At 45.7% G+C, this 23880-nt stretch overlaps 1 protein-coding gene across 3 annotated transcripts; it reads right to left on the bottom strand.

Annotated features, from left to right (window-relative positions):
* Positions 1-543: 543 nt before the first annotated feature.
* LOC142908582 (uncharacterized) lies at positions 544-22419 on the bottom strand. Of its 3 annotated transcripts, none has more exons than XM_076059346.1 (7): positions 22349-22419; positions 14226-14355; positions 11730-11914; positions 10383-10647; positions 7194-7366; positions 2237-2308; positions 544-627 (listed from the first exon to the last, which is right to left on the bottom strand). In XM_076059346.1, exons 2-6 carry the CDS (start codon positions 14275-14277, stop codon positions 2261-2263), a joined length of 723 nt encoding a protein of 240 aa, XP_075915461.1. In that variant the 5' UTR covers positions 14278-14355; positions 22349-22419; the 3' UTR covers positions 544-627; positions 2237-2260. The 3 variants fall into 3 exon arrangements, with proteins under 3 accessions (XP_075915461.1, XP_075915463.1, XP_075915462.1); XM_076059347.1 differs by having other exon boundaries at positions 548-627; positions 2233-2308; XM_076059348.1 differs by lacking the exon at positions 7194-7366.
* Positions 22420-23880: the final 1461 nt, after the last annotated feature.

Raw genomic sequence — 23880 nt, 5'->3', positions numbered from 1 at the left:
CCTCGGTGGTCCCCCAGTCCACTGACGGAGCTCAGCCCCTCGTGGACACCCGCCCGAGGTACACGCAACAACCTCCTTCCCGACGTGCGACACGCGACTCCGTCACGATCGCGCCGCAGAAACCACACCGTGGATTTCGTGGTGGTTTCCGTGCCGTTCCCGCCCCACCCCCCCCCCCCCCCCAAACATTTTTATATCATTAGAACGTAAAACAACGTAAACAACGCATTATAATAATAATCTAATTATACGATGTGCATGGGCATCGTTGGGTATTCAAGAAAAGAACGAGGTTTTGGTAACGGATGCACCGGGGCTTCCCAAACTTGTCTCCGTTGTCTTGTGGCACTGGGCGGAGTCGGGATGCCCTCTGGATGTCTGCACTTTGACGCCGTTTGCAAAACCTTAAAGGGAAAAGAACCCCGCCACAAAGAACAAGGAATGAAGATCCGAAGGCCGGCGGTCCCTCCCCACCCATCGGCGGTCTCTCCCCACCCACCGGCTGTCCCTCCCCACCCATCGGCGGTCTCTCCCCACCCACCGGCGGTCCCTCCCCACCCACCGGCGGTCTCTCCCCACCCTTTCTCATCGTCTTCATCGGCCAAACCTCCACTTCCTCCCCCTCTCCTGCCGGGAAAACAACAACAATATATAATTGTTTTTTTACCCTTTTATCTGGCAACAAAACTGACACCTTTTGTACAAGGAGTCGTGTTTACATTGACGACAATACCTGCGGTCGGAACGCAAACACAAAACACTGATAATGTATGTGGCACTGTCCTTGAAATTGATTGGTCCACACCCGAGACAGCTTTCTTTAGAGCCTCGTGCATACATTATCAGAGTTGTTGTTTTGTGTTTGCGTTCCGACCGCAGGTATAGTGGTCAATGTAAACATGACTCCTTGTAAAAAAAGGTGTCAGTTTTGTTGCCAGATAAAGGGGTAAAAAAAACAATTATCATATTTTGTTACTGGCAAATGAGGTTTCCAATGGAACAACAACAACAATTACCATCGTCATCGTTCCCTGTAGATGGTTGTTGCCTTCAATGCCGTTGCAAAGTACCTTCGTCTTAGAGAAATCAATGTCGTGTGAGCCCACCACTTTAAAACAATGATCAGCACACGGCCGAGGTATTGGTCCTACCGTGTTTCAGATCTGACTTATTGTCACGAGAACGGTCCGAGACACGTCGCTTAGTTTCCCCAATGTAACGACAGCCTCAGACACAGCTTAGTTTGTAGACGCCGGGGTATTGCATGTCAGGGATCACATCCTTCACAGATGGGATCAGATCACGAATTTTATGTGCTGTGTTAAATCGAACCTGAATTTTGTGTTTGCTCATTGTTTTTTAATTATTTTTGGTGACCTCTTGCTATGTATGGCAAGGTGATGGTTTTGATTGGGTCCTCAGACGGTTCTTTCCCAACGGTTGGGGTGATAGCTTTACGGATTGTGTAGTCTGAATATCCATTCATCTTGAGAGCTTGGTGTACGTGTTCAAGTTCACTGGCTCGGTGATGACGGTTGGAAATACATTGAGCTCCATGGTGTAGAGCTTTGATGAGGGAATTCTTCTGGGAGGGATAGTGGTGGGAGTCAGGTTTTAGATAAGCATCCCGTATGGGTGGCTTTCCTGTAGACAGAGTGTCCCACTGAGCCATCTGGTCTCTTAAAACATCCAAGAACGGTAGCTTGCCATCCTTTTCCACTTCCATTGTGAATTTGATGTCTGGGTGTATGGAGAGTTGATGCGGTTGAGGAATCTGTTTAGTGCTGGTTGGCCATGTGGCTAGATGATGAATTTGTCATCCACGTACCACAAGGATGAACGTAGGGTGGATGCCTGGACGGCATTCCTTACAAAACTGTCCATGATAACACTGGCTAGGATTGGAGATAAGGGAGAACCCATTGGGGTACCTTCAACTTGTTTGCAGAATGTTCCATTCCAGGTAAAGTAAGCGTTGGTGAGGCAGTGTGTCACCAGGGCCGGTACATCAGCATTCAGCCCTTGTTGGACCAAATCTCCAATGCTTGCAATGGTGTCAGGCACAGGAACTTTGATAAACAAAGAGACTACATCAAAACTATCGCCAGCAGCAGCGGCGGCGGTGGTGGTGTTGGGAATGGTGATGGTGGAGCTCCTGGTGGTGGTGGTGGGGGTGGTGGTGTTGGGAATGGTGATGGTGGAGCTGCTGGTGGTGGTGGTGGCGGTGGCTACCTACACTCGGCAGAGACGGCGTCACTCATCAGCAGGCACTCGGGAACCAGGATTGGGGCGCTCCGTCGCTCCCTCGCTGGGGGAACGAGAACATCACGCGCAGGGTGGGGAGAAAAACTCAACAACGCACGGAACTCCGTTGACGCTTCCCGAAATACAACAACAGCAGCATCAAGCAGCAGCAAGCAGCAGCAGCATCGTCAGGTCTGTTGATGTTTCTGCTTGTTGTTGTTGTCGTAGTTACCGGTGAAATGTCACCAGGTACTCGAATTGTAAAACGCTGTAGTGGATTTACTCTCCAACACACAACCAGTTAGTACTGAACTAGTATACTACACAATAGACTACACTATACACTACACTATAGACTACACTATACACTACACTGTACAGTACACTAAGTTTCAAGTTTAATTTATTAGTTATAGCCCTGTGAGCCATGCGGCTCTTAAGTCGGGTGCAACCGCAACAAACAAAACTTGAACACAGAACATCTTAAAGCGACAACGCGTAACAGAAACATCCTGGAATAAACCAGGAAATATTCCACTAAAAAAAACGTATTAAAACGCTGTGTGTTAAAATCAATGTGGTGCAAGCCAACAACAACAACCATAAGACAATTTAGATTAACCATATGTTTTCGAATCACCAAAATAAAGCTGTAAAAACAATGTAACAACAGTAATCATATACACTGTATACTACACTACACTATAAACTACACTATAATTGTAAATGTTGTAGTGGATTTACTATCCAACACACAACCAGTTAGTACTGAACCAGTATACTACACTATAGACTACACTATACACTACACTGTACAGTACACTATACACTGTATACTACACTACACTATAAACTACACTATAATTGTAAATGTTGTAGTGGGTTTACTCTCCAACACACAACCAGTTAGTACTGAACTAGTAGACTACACTATACACTACACTGTACAGTACACTATACACTGTATACTACACTACACTATAAACTACACTATAATTGTAAATGTTGTAGTGGATTTACTCTCCAACACACAAACGGTATGTGTTGAACTCGTATACTACACTATACACTACACTGTACAGTACACTATACACTCCACTATACATGAAACTGTATACTACACTACACTATAAACTACATTATAATTGTAAATGTTGTAGTGGGTTTACTCTCCAACACACAACCAGTTAGTACTGAACTAGTAGACTACACTATACACTACACTGTACAGTACACTATACACTGTATACTACACTACACTATAAACTACACTATAATTGTAAATGTTGTAGTGGATTTACTCTCCAACACACAAACGGTATGTGTTGAACTCGTATACTACACTATACACTACACTGTACAGTACACTATACACTCCACTATACATGAAACTGTATACTACACTATAAACTACTTTATAATTGTAAATGTTGTAGTGGGTTTACTCTCCAACACACAACCAGTTAGTACTGAACTAGTAGACTACACCATACACTACACTGTACAGTACACTAAACACTGTATACTACACTACACTATATACTACACTATAATTGTAAATGTTGCAGTGGGTTTACGCTCCAACACACAACGAGTTAGTGTTGAACTAGTATACTACACTATACACTACACCAGGGGTCGGGAACCTTTTTGACTAAGAGAGCCATGAAAGCAAAAAATTTGGAAATTTATTTCAGTGAGAGCCATATAATATATTTTAAAAGTGAATTCAACTAAATGTCAGTATAATAAGCCTCTGAATTTATTCTTTTAAATAATGTTGTTATAACACTCACCATTAATGCGACTTCTGGTGCTGCATGGATTTGCTGATGTCTTTGTAGTCGGGTTGGTACTTTGTAGTCGGGTTGGTACTTGGTGAGGTTAAGCTTCATGCAAGCGTTGAGGCTTTCATCCGTTAAACGTGATCGTAGGTTGGACTTGATGTTTTTAAGATGTGAGAATGACTGCTCACATGCATACGTAGATCCAAACATGGTCAATACAGCAATACTCACACGCTGCAGTGTGTGGTATGTGACAGGAAGCGCGTTCCAAGTTTTGAGAATCAGCTGGTCTTCGGGTTGGAGTTTTTTCATTTCTGTCCACATGTGCTTGCTCGCCAACTCCGCTTTCTGTCGTGTGATTCTTTCCAAATCTTCATTCAGTGACTTGAACTTATTCACCCACATGTCTGAGGCCTTCAGGTCAGCCACTTCTGCTTCAAAATCTCTGACGGAGACACCAGGGATGTAATTCAGGTCGGCTGTGTTCAGTGAACACTCGTTTGGATGGGTGATGAACTTAAAAAGACGAGTGTGCTCACGAAATTCTCCAAAGCGTGCTTTGAAGGACTGTAGGAGACTGGATGTGCAGCCAGCTAGCTGGTGGAGATCAAGGTTTTGAATGGGCTCACTTGCTGTGCATGCATCTTTAAATTGGCTCAGTTTTTCAAAATGTAGTAAACGACCTGTTTCAAGATCCGTGATGAAAAGCTCCAGCTTGTTTTCAAAAGCAAATACAGCTTGTTGAAGGGACAACACTGTATTTCCAATGCCTTGCATTTTCACGTTGAGCTGGTTCAGATGTTCAGTCAGATCTACGAGATAGTAAAACTTGAGGAGCCACTCGGTGTCGGCTAGCTCAGGATGCCCGACGCCTTTCATTTCAAGGAAAGTCCGGATTTCGTTCAGGCAAGCCGCAAAACGGCTAAGCACCTTCCCTCTTGACAACCAACGCACATTGCTGTGCAAAAGCAGACCAGGATAGTTATTTACAACTTCATCCAGCAGTGTTTTAAACTGGCGATCATTTAAGGCTCGGGCAACAATAAAGTTGATCACACGAATGACCAGCGACATCACTTCGCCAAACTGCCTGTCACACATCTGAGCACAAAGTGCCTCCTGGTGTATAATGCAATGGAAACTTAGGATGGGTCTATTTTCATGTTCACGGAGAAGCGCCACAAATCCTTTGTTTTTCCCCACCATACACGGAGCACCATCAGTACACACTGAGAGACGTTTATCCATAGGTAGACTTTTTTCTTGAGCAAACTCCATGAAAGACTTGAATAAATCCTCACCTCTTGTGGACCCTTTTAATGGCAGAACAGCAAGACTTTCTTCGCGCAGTGTGTCACCAACAGCATATCTTGCAATCACGCTGAACTGCGACAAATGGCTCACGTCTGTTGACTCATCCAAAGCCAGAGAAAAGAACGGCGCTGCATTTATGTCCTTCACTTGCGTTTCCTCCACTTTGTTTGCCATCACGATGGTACGATCATGAACAGTTCTTGCCGACAGAGGCATGTCTTGTATCCGTTTGATTATCTTGTCTTTGTTCGGAAGATCATCAAAAAGTTCATTGGCTACATCCAGCATGAACGTTTTAGCATACTCGCCATCTGTGAATGGTTTTCCGTTCCTCACTATATCTAAAGAACCAGCAAAGCTAGCCGAATTATAGTCACCTTGCCAGGTCCATACGCGGAGTTGCTGCTGGCTAGCTTGCATCCTGCTCAGAAGCTCTTGGCACGCTTTCTTTCTGCTGTCTCCCGCAGGGTATTTTGATGCAAAGGTAGCGTGGCGCGTGTCGAAGTGCCGCTTTACATTCGACCGTTTCAACGATGTAATTTTGTCATTGCAAATTAGACACACCGCAGAACCCGCTCTCTCCACAAAGGCGAATTCTTCGGTCCATTCGTCCTGGAATGTACGATACTCGTCGTCTTTTTTTCTTTTCGCCATCTTCTTCGTCGAAGGGTTAGCTTTGAGCTAATGACCGAGCAGACGCAGTCTCAGACTGATTCAAAAGGGGGCGTTTACCTGTTTTACCCAGCAACGGCAAACGTAGGCCAGTATCATCCAATTAAAATAATGGACAATTGCTCCTGCAGCCCTGAACAGGACATGCGCAGTGAAAAATCGATGGATGGATTAAAACAAGTGAGAATATTTTGTTTTATCTGCGAGCCATATGCAATCATCAAAAGAGCCACATCTGGCTCGCGAGCCATAGGTTCCCGACCCCTGCACTACACTGTATACTACACTATACACTCCACTATACATGAAACTGTATACTACACTACACTATAAACTACATTATAATTGTAAATGTTGTAGTGGGTTTACTCTCCAACACACAACCAGTTAGTACTGAACTAGTAGACTACACTATACACTACACTGTACAGTACACTATACGCTGTATACTACACTACACTATAAACTACACTATAATTGTAAATGTTGTAGTGGATTTACTCTCCAACACACAAACGGTATGTGTTGAACTCGTATACTACACTATACACTACACTGTACAGTACACTATACACTCCACTATACATGAAACTGTATACTACACTACACTATAAACTACATTATAATTTTAAATGTTGTAGTGGGTTTACTCTCCAACACACAATCAGTTAGTACTGAACTAGTAGACTACACTATACACTACACTGTACAGTACACTAAACACTGTATACTACACTACACTATATACTACACTATAATTGTAAATGTTGCAGTGGGTTTACGCTCCAACACACAACGAGTTAGTGTTGAACTAGTATACTACACTATACACTACACTGTATACTACACTATACACTATACGATAAACGAGTAACTATTGAGCACGTTTTGTTTATGTGACACAAACCTTACTAATTGGCTGTGTCAGGTGATGGCGGGTTTAACGACAGAGCATTTATATTTACACCATCTCACCCAAACAAACTCTACTATGGACAGGATCAAAATCTCGTGTTTAGAAAGAGAGAGACGCAGACTTCAAATGTACAGCAGACATCAGGGTCAGACCCATGACCTCCTGCATATCGGGCGAGGTAGTTAACATCTCCTAGCCACCGTGATGATGAGAGACACCACAAATTCAAAATACAGAACAGGTGGCGGGCGTCAGCGCACCTTGCAGACGAACGCGGCGACGACGGCAGCAGCCCCGGCCACCAAGCCCAGCGCTGTCAACGTCGCCACCGCCACCACCACCACCATCATCAGCGACGTCCCCTTCGTGGACGAGGGGAGCAGCGCGGTCGCTGTGGGGTCGGAGGCGGCGTCGCCACTGCGCCGCCGCGGGGCTGACAGAGAACCGGGGCGGCGACAGAGAAGGGGCTCGGTGAGACCAGCACGCGGCGCCACCGGCTCAACGCGGCTTCGCGTTTTGTTCGTTCGCTGTTGTTGCACCCGACTTGAGAGCCGCACGGCTCGCAGGGCTACGCCCGATAAATGAAATGAAAAAAAAACTTGAAACTTCGCCTGCAGCAGGCAGACAATTTCAACCGAGAAGATGGATTCTGGCTTAGCAATCATTGGAAAGATTTGATAAACCATTTCATGTCTTAATTGATTGTTCACGCTTACAGTGGCTTTCAGACAGCATACATACATTTTTCGTCTCCCCCCTCCTCTTTTCAGAACATAGATGGACTAGTCCTTCTAAATAAACTGCCAAATCGCTGTGCGTGGCGGTGACGTTTTATATAAATAAAAACACCGTTTAAAAATAAATAAATTAATGCTAACCGACACACCTGATGACGACCGTTTGTGTTATGGTCGAAACGTCGTGAGAATTTTTATTGTTTTATATATATTTTATTGTTTCCCTTCAACGTGACTTTACCGAAAGAGCTAATAATATGAACTGAGTGTTCCCTTCTCTGGTTGGGCATTTAATGAATTGTATGTATTTGGGGAGTTCGTGGCTGAGATTACCTTTGTTAAAGTCGCCAAGTACGATAACCAACGAATCTGGATTTGCTCGCTCCACACTCAGAACCTGATCGGCGAGCATGCGTTGGGCCTCTTTAACCTGAGGACAAGGCGGCAAATAAACTCCGACCAAAATGAGCGACGCGAACTCGCGAGGCGAGTAAAACGGTTTACAGGTTATAAAAATTGATTCAAGGAGTGGAGAACAATGTTGCAGAATCACTGTGACATCTACACACCAGCCACTATTAATGTAAAAACAAATACCACCGCCTTTCGTCTTGCCGGAGAGTGCTATGTCACGATCCGATCTTACAAGATGGAATCCTGCTAGTTGTAGCGAAGTGTCCGGAATCAAATCACACAGCCATGTTTCCGTGAAGCACAATGCAGAAGCTGAAAGAAAGTCTTTGTTTTTTACCATCAGTAGCTGAAGTTCATCCATTTTGTTGTACAGTGAACGTACGTTGGAGAGGAAAAAGCTCGGAAGCACTGTTCGGATCCCGCGTCTGCGTAGCCGTACGAGAGCCCCCGACCGTTTACCCCTTGGGCGGCGTTTCGTTGCTTGAGCAAAGCCTAGCGCGGCATTGACTAGAATGCCTACTAATTCTGCCGCTGGAAGCAGAAAAGTAGGAATTAAATCCACAGGAGTTGCTTCCCTGATATTTAAAAGTTCGTCTCTTGTTAGAGAACTCCGAAAATCTTGGCAAAACACTGAATTGACAGACAAAACAAGACAAAACAGGGCGCACCGACCGGCTGAGGCTACTATCATCAGCGCCATCTTCGCACCAGCACGGGTGTGCTGAACAGCAGGCCTCTCTCACCAGCACTGGTGTGTTGAACAGTAGGCCCCTCTCACCAGCATGGGAGTGGTGAACAGCAGGCCCCTCTCACCAACACGGGTGTGATGAACAGTAGGCCTCTCTCACCAGCATGGGAGTGAACAGCAGGCCCCTCTCACCAACACGGGTGTGATGAACAGCACGCCCCTCTCACCAGCACGGGTGTGATGAATAGTAGGCCTCTCTCACCAGCACGGGTGTGATGAACAGCAGGCCCCTCTCACCAGCACGGGTGTGATGAACAGCAGGCCCCTCTCACCAGCACGGGTGTGATGAACAGCAGGCCCCTCTCACCAGCACGGGTGTGATGAACAGCAGGCCCCTCTCACCAGCACGGGTGTGTTGAACAGCAGGCCCCTCTCACCAGCACGGGTCTGTTGAACAGCAGGCCCCTCTCACCAGCGTGGGTGTGTTGAACAGCAGGCCCCTCTCACCAGCACGGGTGTGCTGAAAAGTAGGCCCCTCTCACCAGCACGGGTGTGTTGAACAGCAGGCCCCTCTCACCAGCACGGGTGTGCTGAACAGTAGGCCCCTCAACACGGGTGTGCTGAACAGCAGGCCTCTCTCACCAGCACGGGTGTGCTGAACAGCAGGCCTCTCTCACCAACACGGGTGTGCTGAACAGTAGGCCCCTCAACAGCAGGCCCCTCTCACCAGCACGGGTGTGCTGAACAGCAGGCCCCTCAACACGGGTGTGCTGAACAGCAGGCCTCTCTCACCAGCACGGGTGTGCTGAACAGCAGGCCTCTCTCACCAACACGGGTGTGCTGAAAAGCAGGCCCCTCAACACGGGTGTGCTGAACAGCAGGCCTCTCTCACCAGCACGGGTGTGTTGAACAGCAGGCCCCTCTCACCAACACGGATGTGATGAACAGCAGGCCCCTCAACACGGGTGTGCTGAACAGCAGGCCTCTCTCACTAGCACGGGTGTGCTGAACAGCAGGCCTCTCTCACCAACACAGGTGTGCTGAACAGTAGGCACCTCTCACCAGCACGGGTGTGCTCAAAAGCAGGCCCCTCTCACCAGCACGGGTGTGCTGAACAGCAGGCCCCTCAACAGCAGGCCTCTCTCACCACCAAGGGTGTGCTGAACAGCAGGCCCCTCAAAACGGGTGTACTGAACAGCAGGCCTCTCTCACCAGCACGGGTGTGATGAACAGCAGGCCCCACAACAGCAGGCCTCTCTCACCAGCACGGGTGTGATGAACAACAGGCCTCTCTCACCAGCACGATTGTGTTGAACAGCAAGCCCCTCTCAAGACAAAACTGGACAAAACTGGACAAAACAGGGCGCACCAACCGGCCGAGGCTGCCATCATCGGCGCCATCTTGACCACTGTCCTTGAAATTGATTGGTCCACACCCGAGACAGCTTTCTTTAGAGCCTCGTCTCACATGGTGTTGGACCAGAAGACGCCAAAAGGCGCACAACTAAAAGGCAATGCACCATCAGAGTATGAGAGCTCGGGGTAAGCATTTACCCCAGTGGAAACCTCATTTGCCAGTAACAAAATAAGGTGTCAGTTTTGCCACTCACCATCTTTTGCCAAGTGGCCTTCGTGATTGGACGGTCCCCCCAAACACCGCTCGCTCCGTTCACCTGCGACCGTCACGTTCAGCGTCGCCTCCCGTGCCACCGCAACGTCCTCCGTGTTGCACCGCCCGCAGACCACCATGCACCCAATCACGGGGCCGAGGCCCGCGGAGACGCGCCGGAGCCTCACGGAGCAGTCGCCCTTCGCCACGTCGCCCACGAGCGCGGCCACCCCGACGCCGACGACGTCGACGCCCGAGTTGTAGATCTGCGGACGAGAAAAAAGGAAAGGGCCGCGATCCGGTGTTGCCGCCCGCCCGCCCGCCCGCCCGCCCGCCCACCCGTCTCCGGCCCGTCTCTCCCGAGCCTCCCACAGCGGCTCCCGGCGGCTCGCGCAGCGTTCCCAGGCTCCGGTGCGGAGGAGGCGGCGAAGTCTCGCGATTTTTTTGTTTTTTATTCCCGCGGCGTATGAATTCGGCCGCGGTTTGATTGATGCCGATTGGCCGTGGCCCCGCCGTCATCCGCTTAAGTGGGCAGAGCCTTCTACTGGGCAGGGGCAGTAAAGTGTTATCACTCGGCATGCGCGTCTCATCAGTGACGTGTAAATATTCTTTGGGTCTTTCGGTAAAAGTCACGCAGATAGGTTCAAAGAAAATGAACATATCTACGTGACTTTGCCGAAAGAAGGGAAATAATAAAATAATAAAACATAATAAAATTATTATGTTTTATTTTTATTATTTTATTGTTTCCCTTCTACGTGGCGACTTTACCGAAAGAACCAAGAAGATGAATCCCTGCGGTCACGAAAGCTTTAAATCGAATTTTTACCGAAAGACCCAAAGAATATGAACTCGTAAAGTGACAAAAGCCTTAAGTCTAGTAATGTATAACTTATATTAGTGGTTTCTGGCATAGAGATCCACAGAAACTGGTTAAAGTTGTGGATTATCCGTGACTTTGAATTATCCACGGCCGTCTTCCCGATCTGTAAGTGCGGATAATCAAAGAGTCCACTTTATTTGTTTGGAACATCGCACGCTCTTTCCTTGTGCACGTGGGGCTTTATCCCTTGGGTGTGCCAGTTTCATTCAATAGGAAGCCGTTCAATTACGAAATTAGGCAAACTTCTTAAAACGAGATCCTTATTTAAAACAACAAAAAAGTGGCACTCGACGAGACGTTAGCTGGGTCGTTAAGTGACACCGTCACTCCTCCGGAGCAAAACCAACACGCGCAAATAACGCGCCGCCGGTTAAACAGAAACCGCGGCGTGTCAATGCCAGCGGCGACACGGACGGGGGAGTCAGGTCGTTCAAAGTTAGAGCCGGGATGAGGTCCGCCCATCACCTGGATGACGTCGCCAATGGGCGTGTTCTTCGAGTAGAACGCGGGCAACACGGACCACTTGACGATGACGTGATTCGGGTCGGTCGGCGGCGGTGAGAAAGAGCAGTTGATGGTCAAGCTCACCCCCTCCGTCACGTCCAGCCTCTCCGGCAGGGAGAGCCGGAGCTTTGCTGCGAACGTTACATCTGCACGGGAAGAGAGGAGAAAGAGAGTTTAACACGTAGTAGGCTTTCGCGACCAATATTATTCACAATAAAGGTTGTTTTTGGGTTAGATCGCGTTATTTATAAATGTGTCGTAACCCTCCACCACCCGACACGGCCAATCAGCAAAAAAAAAGTGTCACGTTGACAAAAGACAAATAGTTCACTACTTTAGCCCCACACCGGTGGTGTTGAAGAGTGAATCCACAACATTTACAGTTTGAGTATTATTAAATAATACATATTACAATTCCTTATAGGGGAAACACATGCTAATTAACGGATTACTAACGTAGCATATAATCACTAACACACATTACAACTAATTACTAATCTACAACTCATTACTAATCATAACCAATGGCTGATTACCAATCGATTATATAATTACAATTCCCCCCCTGCCTCTCATCACTGCACCTGATATGAGTTAAATGATGACATCACCCTGCTGCTCTATTTAAGACCGGGAGCAAGCGAGGGCTTTACCATTCTGGCAAATTGCCCGATGATGCTGGATGTATTTACCAGCGAAACGTCGTACTCAAACTGTAAATGTGGATTCACTCTTTAACACACCGGTGGGCTAAAGTAGTGAATTATTTGTCTTTTGTCAACGTGACACTTTTTTTTGCTGATTGGCCGTGTCGGGTGGTGGAGGGTTACGACACATTTATAAATAACGCGATCTAACCCAAAAACCTTTATTATGAATAATATTGGTCGCGAAAGCCTACGTGTTAAACTAATCAAAGAGGAGTTGTGTTAAGATGTTCCAACACCAAATAGACACCTTTTGCAGGGAACCAAGTCTGAAAATGACCACACATACGGTACGTGTGGTGACCATGCAAACAACCTCTGATAATATATGCAGTGCTTTAATAATAATAATGTAACTATATTCTTGGTTCTTTCGGTAAAGTCAAGTAGAAGGGAAACAATAAAATAATAAATACATTGTTTGCCGTGGTTTTTCACACCTGATGATGATTGCTTGTGTTGCAGTCTAAACATCGTGATAATTTTATTGTTTTATATATATATATTATTATTTTATTGTTTCCCTTCTACGTGGTGACTTTACCGAAAGAAGCAAGAATATGAATCCCTGCAGTCACGAAAGCTTTAAATAAAAAAAGTAACGTGACTATAATGTTATATGCATTGTCTTTGAGAAACCGATTGGTCTACACCAGAGACAGCCTTGTTCTTAATGGCCTAGCCTCACCATTGTCAGACCAGGGAACGCCAACAACAGTACAAAGACAATGCGCTATTTCTAGATTTGAAGATTTCGTGACTGCAAGGATTCATACTCTTTGGTTTTTTCGGGAAAGTCACGTGGGTAAAAAAAAATCAATAAAAGAAATGAAAACAACTAAATTAAATCATTTAATTTAGTTGTTTAATTCAGCTGTTATCATTTAGATTCTAGATTTTTTTTTTTACCTACGTGACTTTACCGAAAAAACCAAAGAGTACAATGCACTATATATATATTTTTTTATCAGACCATGTCTGTTTGCATGTTCACCACAAGTACGTGTAGCTGATGCAGTAATTGATTCCTTGACAAAGTTATCTATTTGGTATTTGAACATAATAACATGTTTTCTTGGTCATTTCGGTAAAGTCACATAGAAGGGAATTTTATTGTTTTATATTGTTATTATTTTATTGTTTCCCTTCTACATGGTGACTTTACCGAAAGAACCAAGAATATGAATCCCTGCAGTCCCAAAAGCTTTAAATCAAAATATAATAACATCTGTTTTCTTGGTCAAAAGGGTAAAATCTATTCTTATATTTAATACTTTGATACTGGTGAAAAGGTATCCCATGATAGAGCTGCTCACCCCGAGCTATGAATGCTCCGATACGTGTGGCATTCTCCTGTAGCTCGCCATTGCTCAAGCGCAGGCCCTGGGCTGTTTATTTGTTCAATGCACAGAACACTGGCGATTCCAGCCACCCTATTAGCCTCTCCAAATGATGAACTCTGCTGATAACAGCGATGTCGGAAACCTGCTGCCACAACTACGGATTATACGATGGCGGTGCTGACGCGTCTACGGATGACGACGACGATGACGACGCTAGACAAGCCGATGCCGAACAACGGCGTCAATGACGATTACCGTCACGGTGACGCTTGCTGGATGCTGCCGCTGCGGTTTCTTGTTCGTGTTATTGTTTCGTTGCGGTTGCAACCCGATTCAAGAGCCGCATGGCTCACAGGGCTCTAACCAATAAGCGAACTGAACTGGTCGGTGTTCACGGTGGTTGTTACCTCGGACCGCGACGGAGGCCAGAAGGAGCACCGCTAGACACCGCGGCAACATGGCGTGGCCGGCGCGTTCTTGCTGCCGCTGGTGTAGCTGGTACACCACCACCGTCCCCTTCTCCTCCCGCCGTGAACCCTATGTATGTTGCGTATTAAAACACAATGCATTTCACACCATTAGATTATTGATTAAGACAATGCACACACCACTACAATGACATTATACAATACAAATAAGTTAACATCTCTAACCTGCAATAAGTCGATCAGACACCATCCTTCCACCGCGCTTCATATTTTAGACCTTAATAATTCACAGTATTTTATAGCATTGAAATGGACGTTCACATTCAGCTCTGAGGCGGCGACCATTGGTTCTTGTACCTCGTCAACAACACCAGCGTTATCGACTGTTACATCACAGCAACATCGCACTCTCCTCACCAAAACGCATTTACAGTGGACGACCGCTTTGGAATACGTTGAATTTGGTCCACGTCGTGTATTTGACGAGAGAAAAAATGTCTTGGGATACGTCTTGCTTGGGGTACGACGCGCTTGCTGCAACTTGTATGGGTCGGGATGAGTCACCGCGTAGAGTAGAGCCCGTTCACGACTTAAACAAAGCGCCGCTCCTCAGTCTGCCTGTCCAGTAGATCTCGTTCAGTGCGCAACCCTTTTGCTACAACTCTCCGTGAATTTCCACGTGGTGTTTTTTGTCATTTTAACGTTAATTTTTTTTGTCAATTCATTCAAGGTTAGTGAGGAAAGCCAAGCTGCGAAGAAAATGGCGAGGATCACAGTCGACGTGAAATAAGAGATCGTAGAAAAAAGTATGACAGCGGCGTGCGCGTCACTGATCTTGCGGTGGCATCGCGTATATGCCGAGAGCAACAATTTAGACGATGGTGAAGAAAACATAACGAAGCCATCGAATCAGCTAACGTTGCAAAAGGGGGTGAAATTTATATCAAACACAAAGATCACGGACATCAGAGCAAGTAGAAACATTGTCTTCTTTGGTTCTTTCGGTAAAGTCACGTAGAATGAGAATAAAATAACAAATTGATAAAATAAAATAAAATAACACAATAATATTCTCACGACGTTTCGGCCACAACACAAGCGGCCTTCATCAGGTGAAGGGACAAGACTGTCTGGTAGGACAGCGCTGGAGTGAAAGAGCCACGTTCAGATCACGGCCTTTAAGCTGTGTGAGAGGAACAAAGCGCCTTGACAAAGGAATTAGCATATAATTTAGCATTGAAATGGCTGAATGATTAGCTTGTGACTGGTCACAGAAATAGTTATGTTAAAAGTTAAAGCATACACATCCGCAGAGGCACCCCTTGACAATGGAATTAGCATAGAATTTAGCATTGAAATAGCTAAGTTAAAGCATACACATCCGCAGAGGCACCCCTTGACAATGGAATTAGCATAGAATTTAGCATTGAAATAGCTGAGTGATTAGCTTGTAACTGCTCACAGAAATAGCTACGTTAAAGTCAGACCATACACATTCACCGAGGCACTTAGTACAAATCAAACAGGAGAATTTAGCATTGAAATAACTAGGCGAATTTAGCATTGAAATAACTGAGTGATTAGCTAGTGACTGGTCACAGAAATGACTATGTTGAAGTCAAGGCCTACACATCTGAGCTATTCACAGTACTATATAGTGAACCAATAAACAACTAAAATAAAAATTACCTTAATGTTATCAATAAACTCTATATTCTCCAATCAGCTAAGCTACCAACAATAAGTCGTTATATATCACAATGCTATATGGCGAAAAAATGGGTGGATTCTTACCCTCAACTTTAGCACCACGGATAGCTACGGGCCCCGTTCAGACGGACGAGTTCGTCCATGGTCGGAACAGAGGAGGGGGAGAGAGACAGCTGCGAGGCCCTAGTATACTCCATGTTGTAAAACCATACCATTAACCGTGGTGTAAGAGGTATTAAGAGGCAATGCTGGCGAAAGAGCTGCGGTCTGAAGGTCATCGTAAAAATACAATTAATTAAGAACAGAAATGATTTAAAACATCTTTCCAGTGGTTACTAAGCCAGAATCCATCTTCTCAGTTGAAATTGTCTCTGTGCTTGTATATGTGAATGGCCTCATGAACGAATCTCTCATGGTAGCCGGTTGGTTTGCAAAGAACCTCCGTCTTGGAGAAGTCAATGTCATGTGAGCCCACTGAATTATAACAGTGATCTGCCACGGCAGAGGAGTTCGTCCTACCGTGTTTCAAGTCTGCTTTATGTTCGCGGATGCGGTCCGAGATATGTCTTTTGGTTTCTCCAATGTAGCTACTACCACAGAGGCACTTTAGTTTGTAAACGCCCGGGTACTGTATGTCTGGAACAGCATCTTTTACAGATGGAACTAAATCACGGATTTTATGTACTGTGTTGAATCGGACCTGGATCTTGTGTTTATTCAGGATTTTGGAGATCTTTTTTAGTGACCCCTGCAATGTAGGGTAAGGTGATGGTTTTGAGTGGCTCCACAAGAGGATCCTTCTTCATGACTGGAGTGATGGCTTTGCGGATTGTGTAGCCGGAGTAGCCATTAGCCCTGAGAGCCTGGTGTACGTGCTTGAGTTCACTGATAATGTGTTCCTGGTCGGAAATGCATTGGGCTCTATGGCATAGAGTCTTGATGAGGGAGTTCTTCTGGGATGGATGGTGGTGGGAATCCGGTTTCAAGTAAGCATCTGTATGGGTAGCTTTCCTGTAGACAGAGTGGCTCATTGAACCATCATGTCTCCTTTTAATTAAGACATCCAAAAAGGGTAGTTTGCCATCTTTTTCGACCTCCATGGTAAATCTGATGGCTGGGTGTATGGAATTGATGTGGTCGCGGAATTGGTCTAGAGCAGGCTGGCCATGTGGCCAGATGACAAAGGTGTCATCAACGTACCTCTTCCATAAGGTCGGGCGTAGAGTGGCAGTCTGGATGGCGTCAGTTTCAAATTTTTCCATGAATACGTTGGCTACAACCGGAGATAGGAGGGAGCCCATTGGGGTGCCCTCAGTTTGTTTGTAGAAAGTTCCATTCCAGGTGAAGTATGTGTTGGTTAAGCAATGTCTCACCAGGGGGGGTACATCAGTATGCAGTCCTTGATGAACCAGGTCTTCAATGATAGCGATGGTGTCAGGTACCGGGACTTTGGTGAACAAGGACACCACATCAAAACTGACAAGCAGGTCGTTTGGGGACAGGGAAATGCCTTTGATTGTCGATACCAGGTGAGTAGAATTTAGTACCGCAGAGGTGGTTTTTCCAGTGAAAGGTCGCAGTATATCAGCAAGAAAACGTGCCAGTTTGTAGGTGGGGGAGTTGATAGTAGAGACGATGGGACGAAGGGGTGTATCTTCTTTGTGTATCTTTGGAAGGCCATATAATCTTGGTGGTCTGGCAGCAGAGGGTTTCAACGAGAACTGTTTGATCTCATCAATTAATGCTGTTGAATCAGAGATGATTTTGTTCGTTTTGGTGACCAGGCTGTTGGTGGGATCTCTTTTTATTTTTGTATAGCTGCCATCGTCGAGTAGTTCTTGAATTTTGTTGTTATATTCTGTTTTGTCCATGATGACAGTGGCATTGCCTTTGTCGGCTGAGAGGACGACAATATCATCCCTCTTTTTTAATTGAGATAATTCAAAACGTTCGTCTTTGCTGATGTTGCTGGGTGGCAACTTAGCGTTTTTGAGGGTTGCAGCGATTTCAGATCTTGCTACGCTGCAGAGATGTGACTCAAGCCCTTGAGTGCAACGTCGACATGGGCAATGATATCATTAACCGGTAAGTGTCTCGGTGTGACAGCAAACTTTAGACCTTTAGCTAAAACGGATTTCAGACCATCTGAAATTATTATTGTGTTATTTTATTTTATCAATTTATTATTTTATTCTCATTCTACGTGACTTTACCGAAAGAACCAAAGAAGATGAATCATTGCAGTCACGAAAGCTTTAAATCGAAATTTAACCGCCTCTACGGGGAGGGATTCCACACATCCTTAAGATCATTCAAAAGACTCCGGGATAAGAAGGCTCAACTAATCGAGTCTCTCACCTTTCTGAAGAGATGCCGCGACTCTAAGGTAATACCAACCGCATTTACACTAACCTCTGCTGTTGCAACTTCTCTCAATGCAAAACGAATTCTAGCTAGAACTAGCTTCGCTCTTATCTCGGAAAAAATCAGACTTACACGCACCGAACTCGATCAGTTAGACAAGACACTCTACAAATCACACTTAAAATTGACAGCAACAATGTCTACATCGGATTGAGAACATGTAGACAATATGACTACCTCTTCGGCTGCCACTATGTCGAACAAATGTAGGGACAATTTGATTTCCAAATTCAATCACCTCTCCAGCAAAAAATCGGATCCACACACCGAAAAGATAGACGTCAACAAAGTCGTAATTAATCGCAGTAACAGTTCCATTTCTGATGGTCTGAAATCCGTTTTAGCTAAAGGTCTAAACTTTGCTGTCACACCGAGACACTTACCGGTTAATGATATCATTGCCCATGTCGACGTTGCACTCAAGGGCTTGAGTCACATCTCTGCAGACATAGCAAGATCTGAAATCGCTGCAACCCTCAAAAACGCTAAGTTGCCACCCAGCAACATCAGCAAAGACGAACGTTTTGAATTATCTCAATTAAAAAAGAGGGATGATATTGTCGTCCTCTCAGCCGACAAAGGCAATGCCACTGTCATCATGGACAAAACAGAATATAACAACAAAATTCAAGAACTACTCGACGATGGCAGCTATACAAAAATAAAAAGAGATCCCACCAACAGCCTGGTCACCAAAACGAACAAAATCATCTCTGATTCAACAGCATTAATTGATGAGATCAAACAGTTCTCGTTGAAACCCTCTGCTGCCAGACCACCAAGATTATATGGCCTTCCAAAGATACACAAAGAAGATACACCCCTTCGTCCCATCGTCTCTACTATCAACTCCCCCACCTACAAACTGGCACGTTTTCTTGCTGATATACTGCGACCTTTCACTGGAAAAACCACCTCTGCGGTACTAAATTCTACTCACCTGGTATCGACAATCAAAGGCATTTCCCTGTCCCCAAACGACCTGCTTGTCAGTTTTGATGTGGTGTCCTTGTTCACCAATGTCCCGGTACCTGACACCATCGCTATCATTGAAGACCTGGTTCATCAAGGACTGCATACTGATGTACCCCCCCTGGTGAGACATTGCTTAACCAACACATACTTCACCTGGAATGGAACTTTCTACAAACAAACTGAGGGCACCCCAATGGGCTCCCCCCTATCTCCGGTTGTAGCCAACGTATTCATGGAAAAATTTGAAACTGACGCCATCCAGACTGCCACTCTACGCCCGACCTTATGGAAGAGGTACGTTGATGACACCTTTGTCATCTGGCCACATGGCCAGCCTGCTCTAGACCAATTCTGCGACCACATCAATTCCATACACCCAGCCATCAGATTTACCATGGAGGTCGAAAAAGATGGCAAACTACCCTTTTTGGATGTCTTAATTAAAAGGAGACATGATGGTTCAATGAGCCACTCTGTCTACAGGAAAGCTACCCATACAGATGCTTACTTGAAACCGGATTCCCACCACCATCCATCCCAGAAGAACTCCCTCATCAAGACTCTATGCCATAGAGCCCAATGCATTTCCGACCAGGAACACATTATCAGTGAACTCAAGCACGTACACCAGGCTCTTAGGGCTAATGGCTACTCAGGCTACACAATCCGCAAAGCCATCACTCCAGTCATGAAGAAGGATCCTCTTGTGGAGCCACTCAAAACCATCACCTTACCCTACATTGCAGGGGTCACTAAAAAAGATCTCCAAAATCCTGAATAAACACAAGATCCAGGTCCGATTCAACACAGTACATAAAATCCGTGATTTAGTTCCATCTGTAAAAGATGCTGTTCCAGACATACAGTACCCGGGCGTTTACAAACTAAAGTGCCTCTGTGGTAGTAGCTACATTGGAGAAACCAAAAGACATATCTCGGACCGCATCCGCGAACATAAAGCAGACTTGAAACACGGTAAGACGAACTCCTCTGCCGTGGCAGATCACTGTTATAATTCAGTGGGCTCACATGACATTGACTTCTCCAAGACGGAGGTTCTTTGCAAAACAACCGGCTACCATGAGAGATTCGTTCATGAGGCCATTCACATATACAAGCACAGAGACAATTTCAACCGAGAAGATGGATTCTGGCTTAGTAACCACTGGAAAGATGTTTTAAATCATTTCTGTTCTTAATTAATTGTATTTTTACGATGACCTTCAGACCGCAGCTCTTTCGCCAGCATTGCCTCTTAATACCTCTCACACCACGGTTAATGGTATGGTTTTACAACATGGAGTATACTAGGGCCTCGCAGCTGTCTCTCTCCCCCTCCTCTGTTCCGACCATGGACGAACTCGTCCGTCTGAACGGGGCCCGTAGCTATCCGTGGTGCTAAAGTTGAGGCTTAAAGGCCGTGATCTGAACGTGGCTCTTTCACTCCAGCGCTGTCCTACCAGACAGTCTCGTCCCTTCACCTGATGAAGGCCGCTTGTGTTGTGGCCGAAACGTCGTGAGAATATTATTGTGTTATTTTATTTTATCAATTTATTATTTTATTCTTATTCTACGTGACTTTACCGAAAGAACCAAAGAAGATGAATCATTGCAGTCACGAAAGCTTTAAATCGAAATATTTGTCTTTGTTGTGTGTATGAGATGCATGTGTGTGTGTGTGTATATGGGAAGCGGTAGTGCAGCGGTGAGCGTGCTGCACTACGAACCTGGCGACCTGAGTGATTCCCACTCACGGCCAACACCAGCGACGATGATCTGAACCAGTCCTGGGCTTCCCCTGGGTCGACTCAGTTTAAAACCTAGTAGGCTTTTGCGACCAATATCATCCATAATAAAGGGACCTTTTTTTGGGTTAGATTGCGTAAATATAAATGTGTCGTTAAACCCGCCACCACCTGACACAGTCAATTAGTAAGGTTTGTCACGTAAACAAAACGTGCCAATTAGTTACTGCTTCAGCACACTGGTTGTGTATTGGATAGTAAACCCAGAACATTTACCATTAGAGTATGACGTTTCACTGATTATTACAACCAGCTTCATCAGGCGATTTGCCATAATTGTGAAGAAGTATTCCTGTTTCCGTCTTTGAAGTTAACTCAGCCTTAAATGAGTACTTGGTGCAGGGTGTGAACATCGCCACTTGGGAGACAAATGCGGCCGGGCGTGGTGTTTGGCCACCCACCCCATCGTGTGCTGGGCCGGCCTTCATAGGTGTTGGCTCCCAGCGATTGCCCCGAGTCTGTTAAGGCTATACGGGGGTCTTTGTCTTTGTGTGTATGAGATGCATGCGAGTGTGTGTGTATGAGATGTGTGTGTGTATGAGATGTGTGTGTGTGTGTATGAGATGTGTGTGTATATGAGATGCATGTGTATATGAGATGCGTGTGTGTGTATGAGATGCATGTGTGTGTATGAGATGCGTGGGTGTGTATGAGATGTGTGTGTGTATGAGATGTGTGTGTGTGTATGAGATGCGTGTGTGTATGAGATGCGTGTGTGTGTGTATGAGATGTGTGTGTGTGTATGAGATGCACTGCTGTATAATAATGTACTACTCACTACTGAGTACACAGACAGTCCCCACTGTGTTCACAGCTACCACCCCAATGCACGCATAAACTCAACTCAGTCATTAAAAATGTTAAGTTATGTTTAGCAAACAATAGTCATTGCAACGTTATACTTGAATCTAATAACAAGTTTAAGGCACTGCTGTATAATAATGTACTTGTCACTACTAACCACACAGTACCCACAGTGTTCACAGCTACCACCCCAACGCACACATAAACTCAACACACACTCACACAGTGCGCTAACCACTGCACCGCCGCTCCCCACACACACACAGTGCGCTAACCACTGCACCACCGCTCCCCACACACACACAGTGCGCTAACCACTGCACCACCGCTCCCCACGTCCACCACAACCTGGCACCCGATGATGTATCGATCGGCTCGGCTTACCGTGGCTGCTGCGCCAAGTCACCTGCAGAGAAAATCGATTCAAATTTCGATTAACTATTCTCGCGCCGATTCCTAATGGGATAACATTAGGAATCGATTATAATAGAATTACGGATGTATGAGTCGATTTCAATTGGGACAACATGGGAACCGATTTATTTGTGGCTTAGGCTAATAAAATCGATTTGCATTGGGATAACATGGGAATCAACAGTGGTCTAAAATGAACCTTCATTAATCGATTCCTACTGTGTAGACGTCGGAATCGACCACGTTAGACGATCACGTGTGTGGGCGTGGTCTCTCAACGTCAATCAACCAGGTAGGGCGTTGACTGGTGGAGAGTTTGGGATCTGATTGATTGATTGATTGCTTCTGTGGACAGGTGTCTTTTATACAGGTAACGAGCTGAGATTAGGAGCACTCCCTCTAAGAGTGTGCTCCTAATCTCAGCTCGTTACCTGTATAAAAGACACCTGGGAGCCAGAAATCTTTCTGATTGAGAGGGAGTCAAATACTTATTTCCCTCATTAAAATGCAAATCAATTTATAGCATTTTTGACATGCATTTTTCTGGATTTTGTTGTTGTTATTCTATCTCTCACTGTTCAAATAAACCTACCATTAAAATTATATTTCTTAAAATTATATTTCTTAAAATTATATTTCTTTGTCAGTGGGCAAACGTACAAAATCAGCAGGGGATCAAATACTTTTTTTCCCTCACTGTAAACCCCAATGATCCGATCGAAATGAGGGATTTTGATCGGATCATTGGGGGGCCACGTGTCACCACCACCCCCCCCCCCCCCAAACAGTCATGAGCAGCACCTCCCCACACGCCCTGCCACCAAGAAAAATGTTTCACGTACGAGAGTGAAACTGATATTTTCATTCTCAGCTGGAATTTAGCCAAATGCAATACGCTTGAGAAACCTGGTTTAAAATCACAAGCAAGTTGCCTGAATTTCAAACCCATGGTCTCAGCGGTACAGCTCGGTGCTCTTGACAGGCTGAGCCAACCGGTCACTTCATCGCAAGCAACCGGAAGCATCAAGGTTGTCAATGCCGTGTGCGTCGTCCTAATGGGGAGCGGCAGTGTGGTGGCTTGCAATGCTGTGTTGCGAACCCAGTGAACAGAGTTCAATTCCTCCCCACTCACGACCAATAATGGTGCCGAATATTTAAACCGCTTTCCATGGGTCGGTATGGCTTTAAATGAGTACCTGGTGCAGTGTGATCGTGGTGGTGGTTGTGATGGTGGTGATGATCATGGTTGTGATGGTGGTGGTGATGGTGTCTCTATGGGTCTCTGTGAGTCCCTGAGCCTCTATGGGTGTCTACGAGTCTCAGTCACTCTGGGTCTATATGGGTCTCTATGAGTCTCTACGGGTCTGTACGGGTCTCTGTGTGTCCCTGTGGGTCTCTATGAGTCTCTGTGTCTGTTGGTCTCTGTGTATCTCAGTGTGTCTCTGTGGGTGTCTCTGGGTCTCTGTGTGTCTCTGTCGGTCTCTCTGAGTCTCTGTGGGTCT

The sequence above is a fragment of the Petromyzon marinus genome, unplaced genomic scaffold (genome assembly GCF_048934315.1).
Source record: "Petromyzon marinus isolate PM22_M1 ecotype Great Lakes invasive population unplaced genomic scaffold, UKy_Petmar_22M1.pri1.0 PM_G_Scaffold_10, whole genome shotgun sequence".
NCBI lineage: Eukaryota > Metazoa > Chordata > Hyperoartia > Petromyzontiformes > Petromyzontidae > Petromyzon > Petromyzon marinus.
This window is presented reverse-complemented; position numbering and strand designations above follow the sequence as displayed.

What these genes read in the sequence shown, in the direction of transcription:
- LOC142908582 (XM_076059346.1), bottom strand. Translation starts at nt 14,277, where the DNA reads ATGTTGCCGCGGTGTCTAGCGGTGCTCCTTCTGGCCTCCGTCGCGGTC. An exon ending in GGCCTCCGTCGCGGTCCGAG is followed by an intron (nt 11,915 to 14,225) that starts GTAACAACCACC and finishes CTTCCCGTGCAG; the next exon opens with ATGTAACGTTCGCAGCAAAG. An exon ending in AGGCCACTTGGCAAAAGATG is followed by an intron (nt 7,367 to 10,382) that starts GTGAGTGGCAAA and finishes GTTCTCTGTCAG; the next exon opens with CCCCGCGGCGGCGCAGTGGC.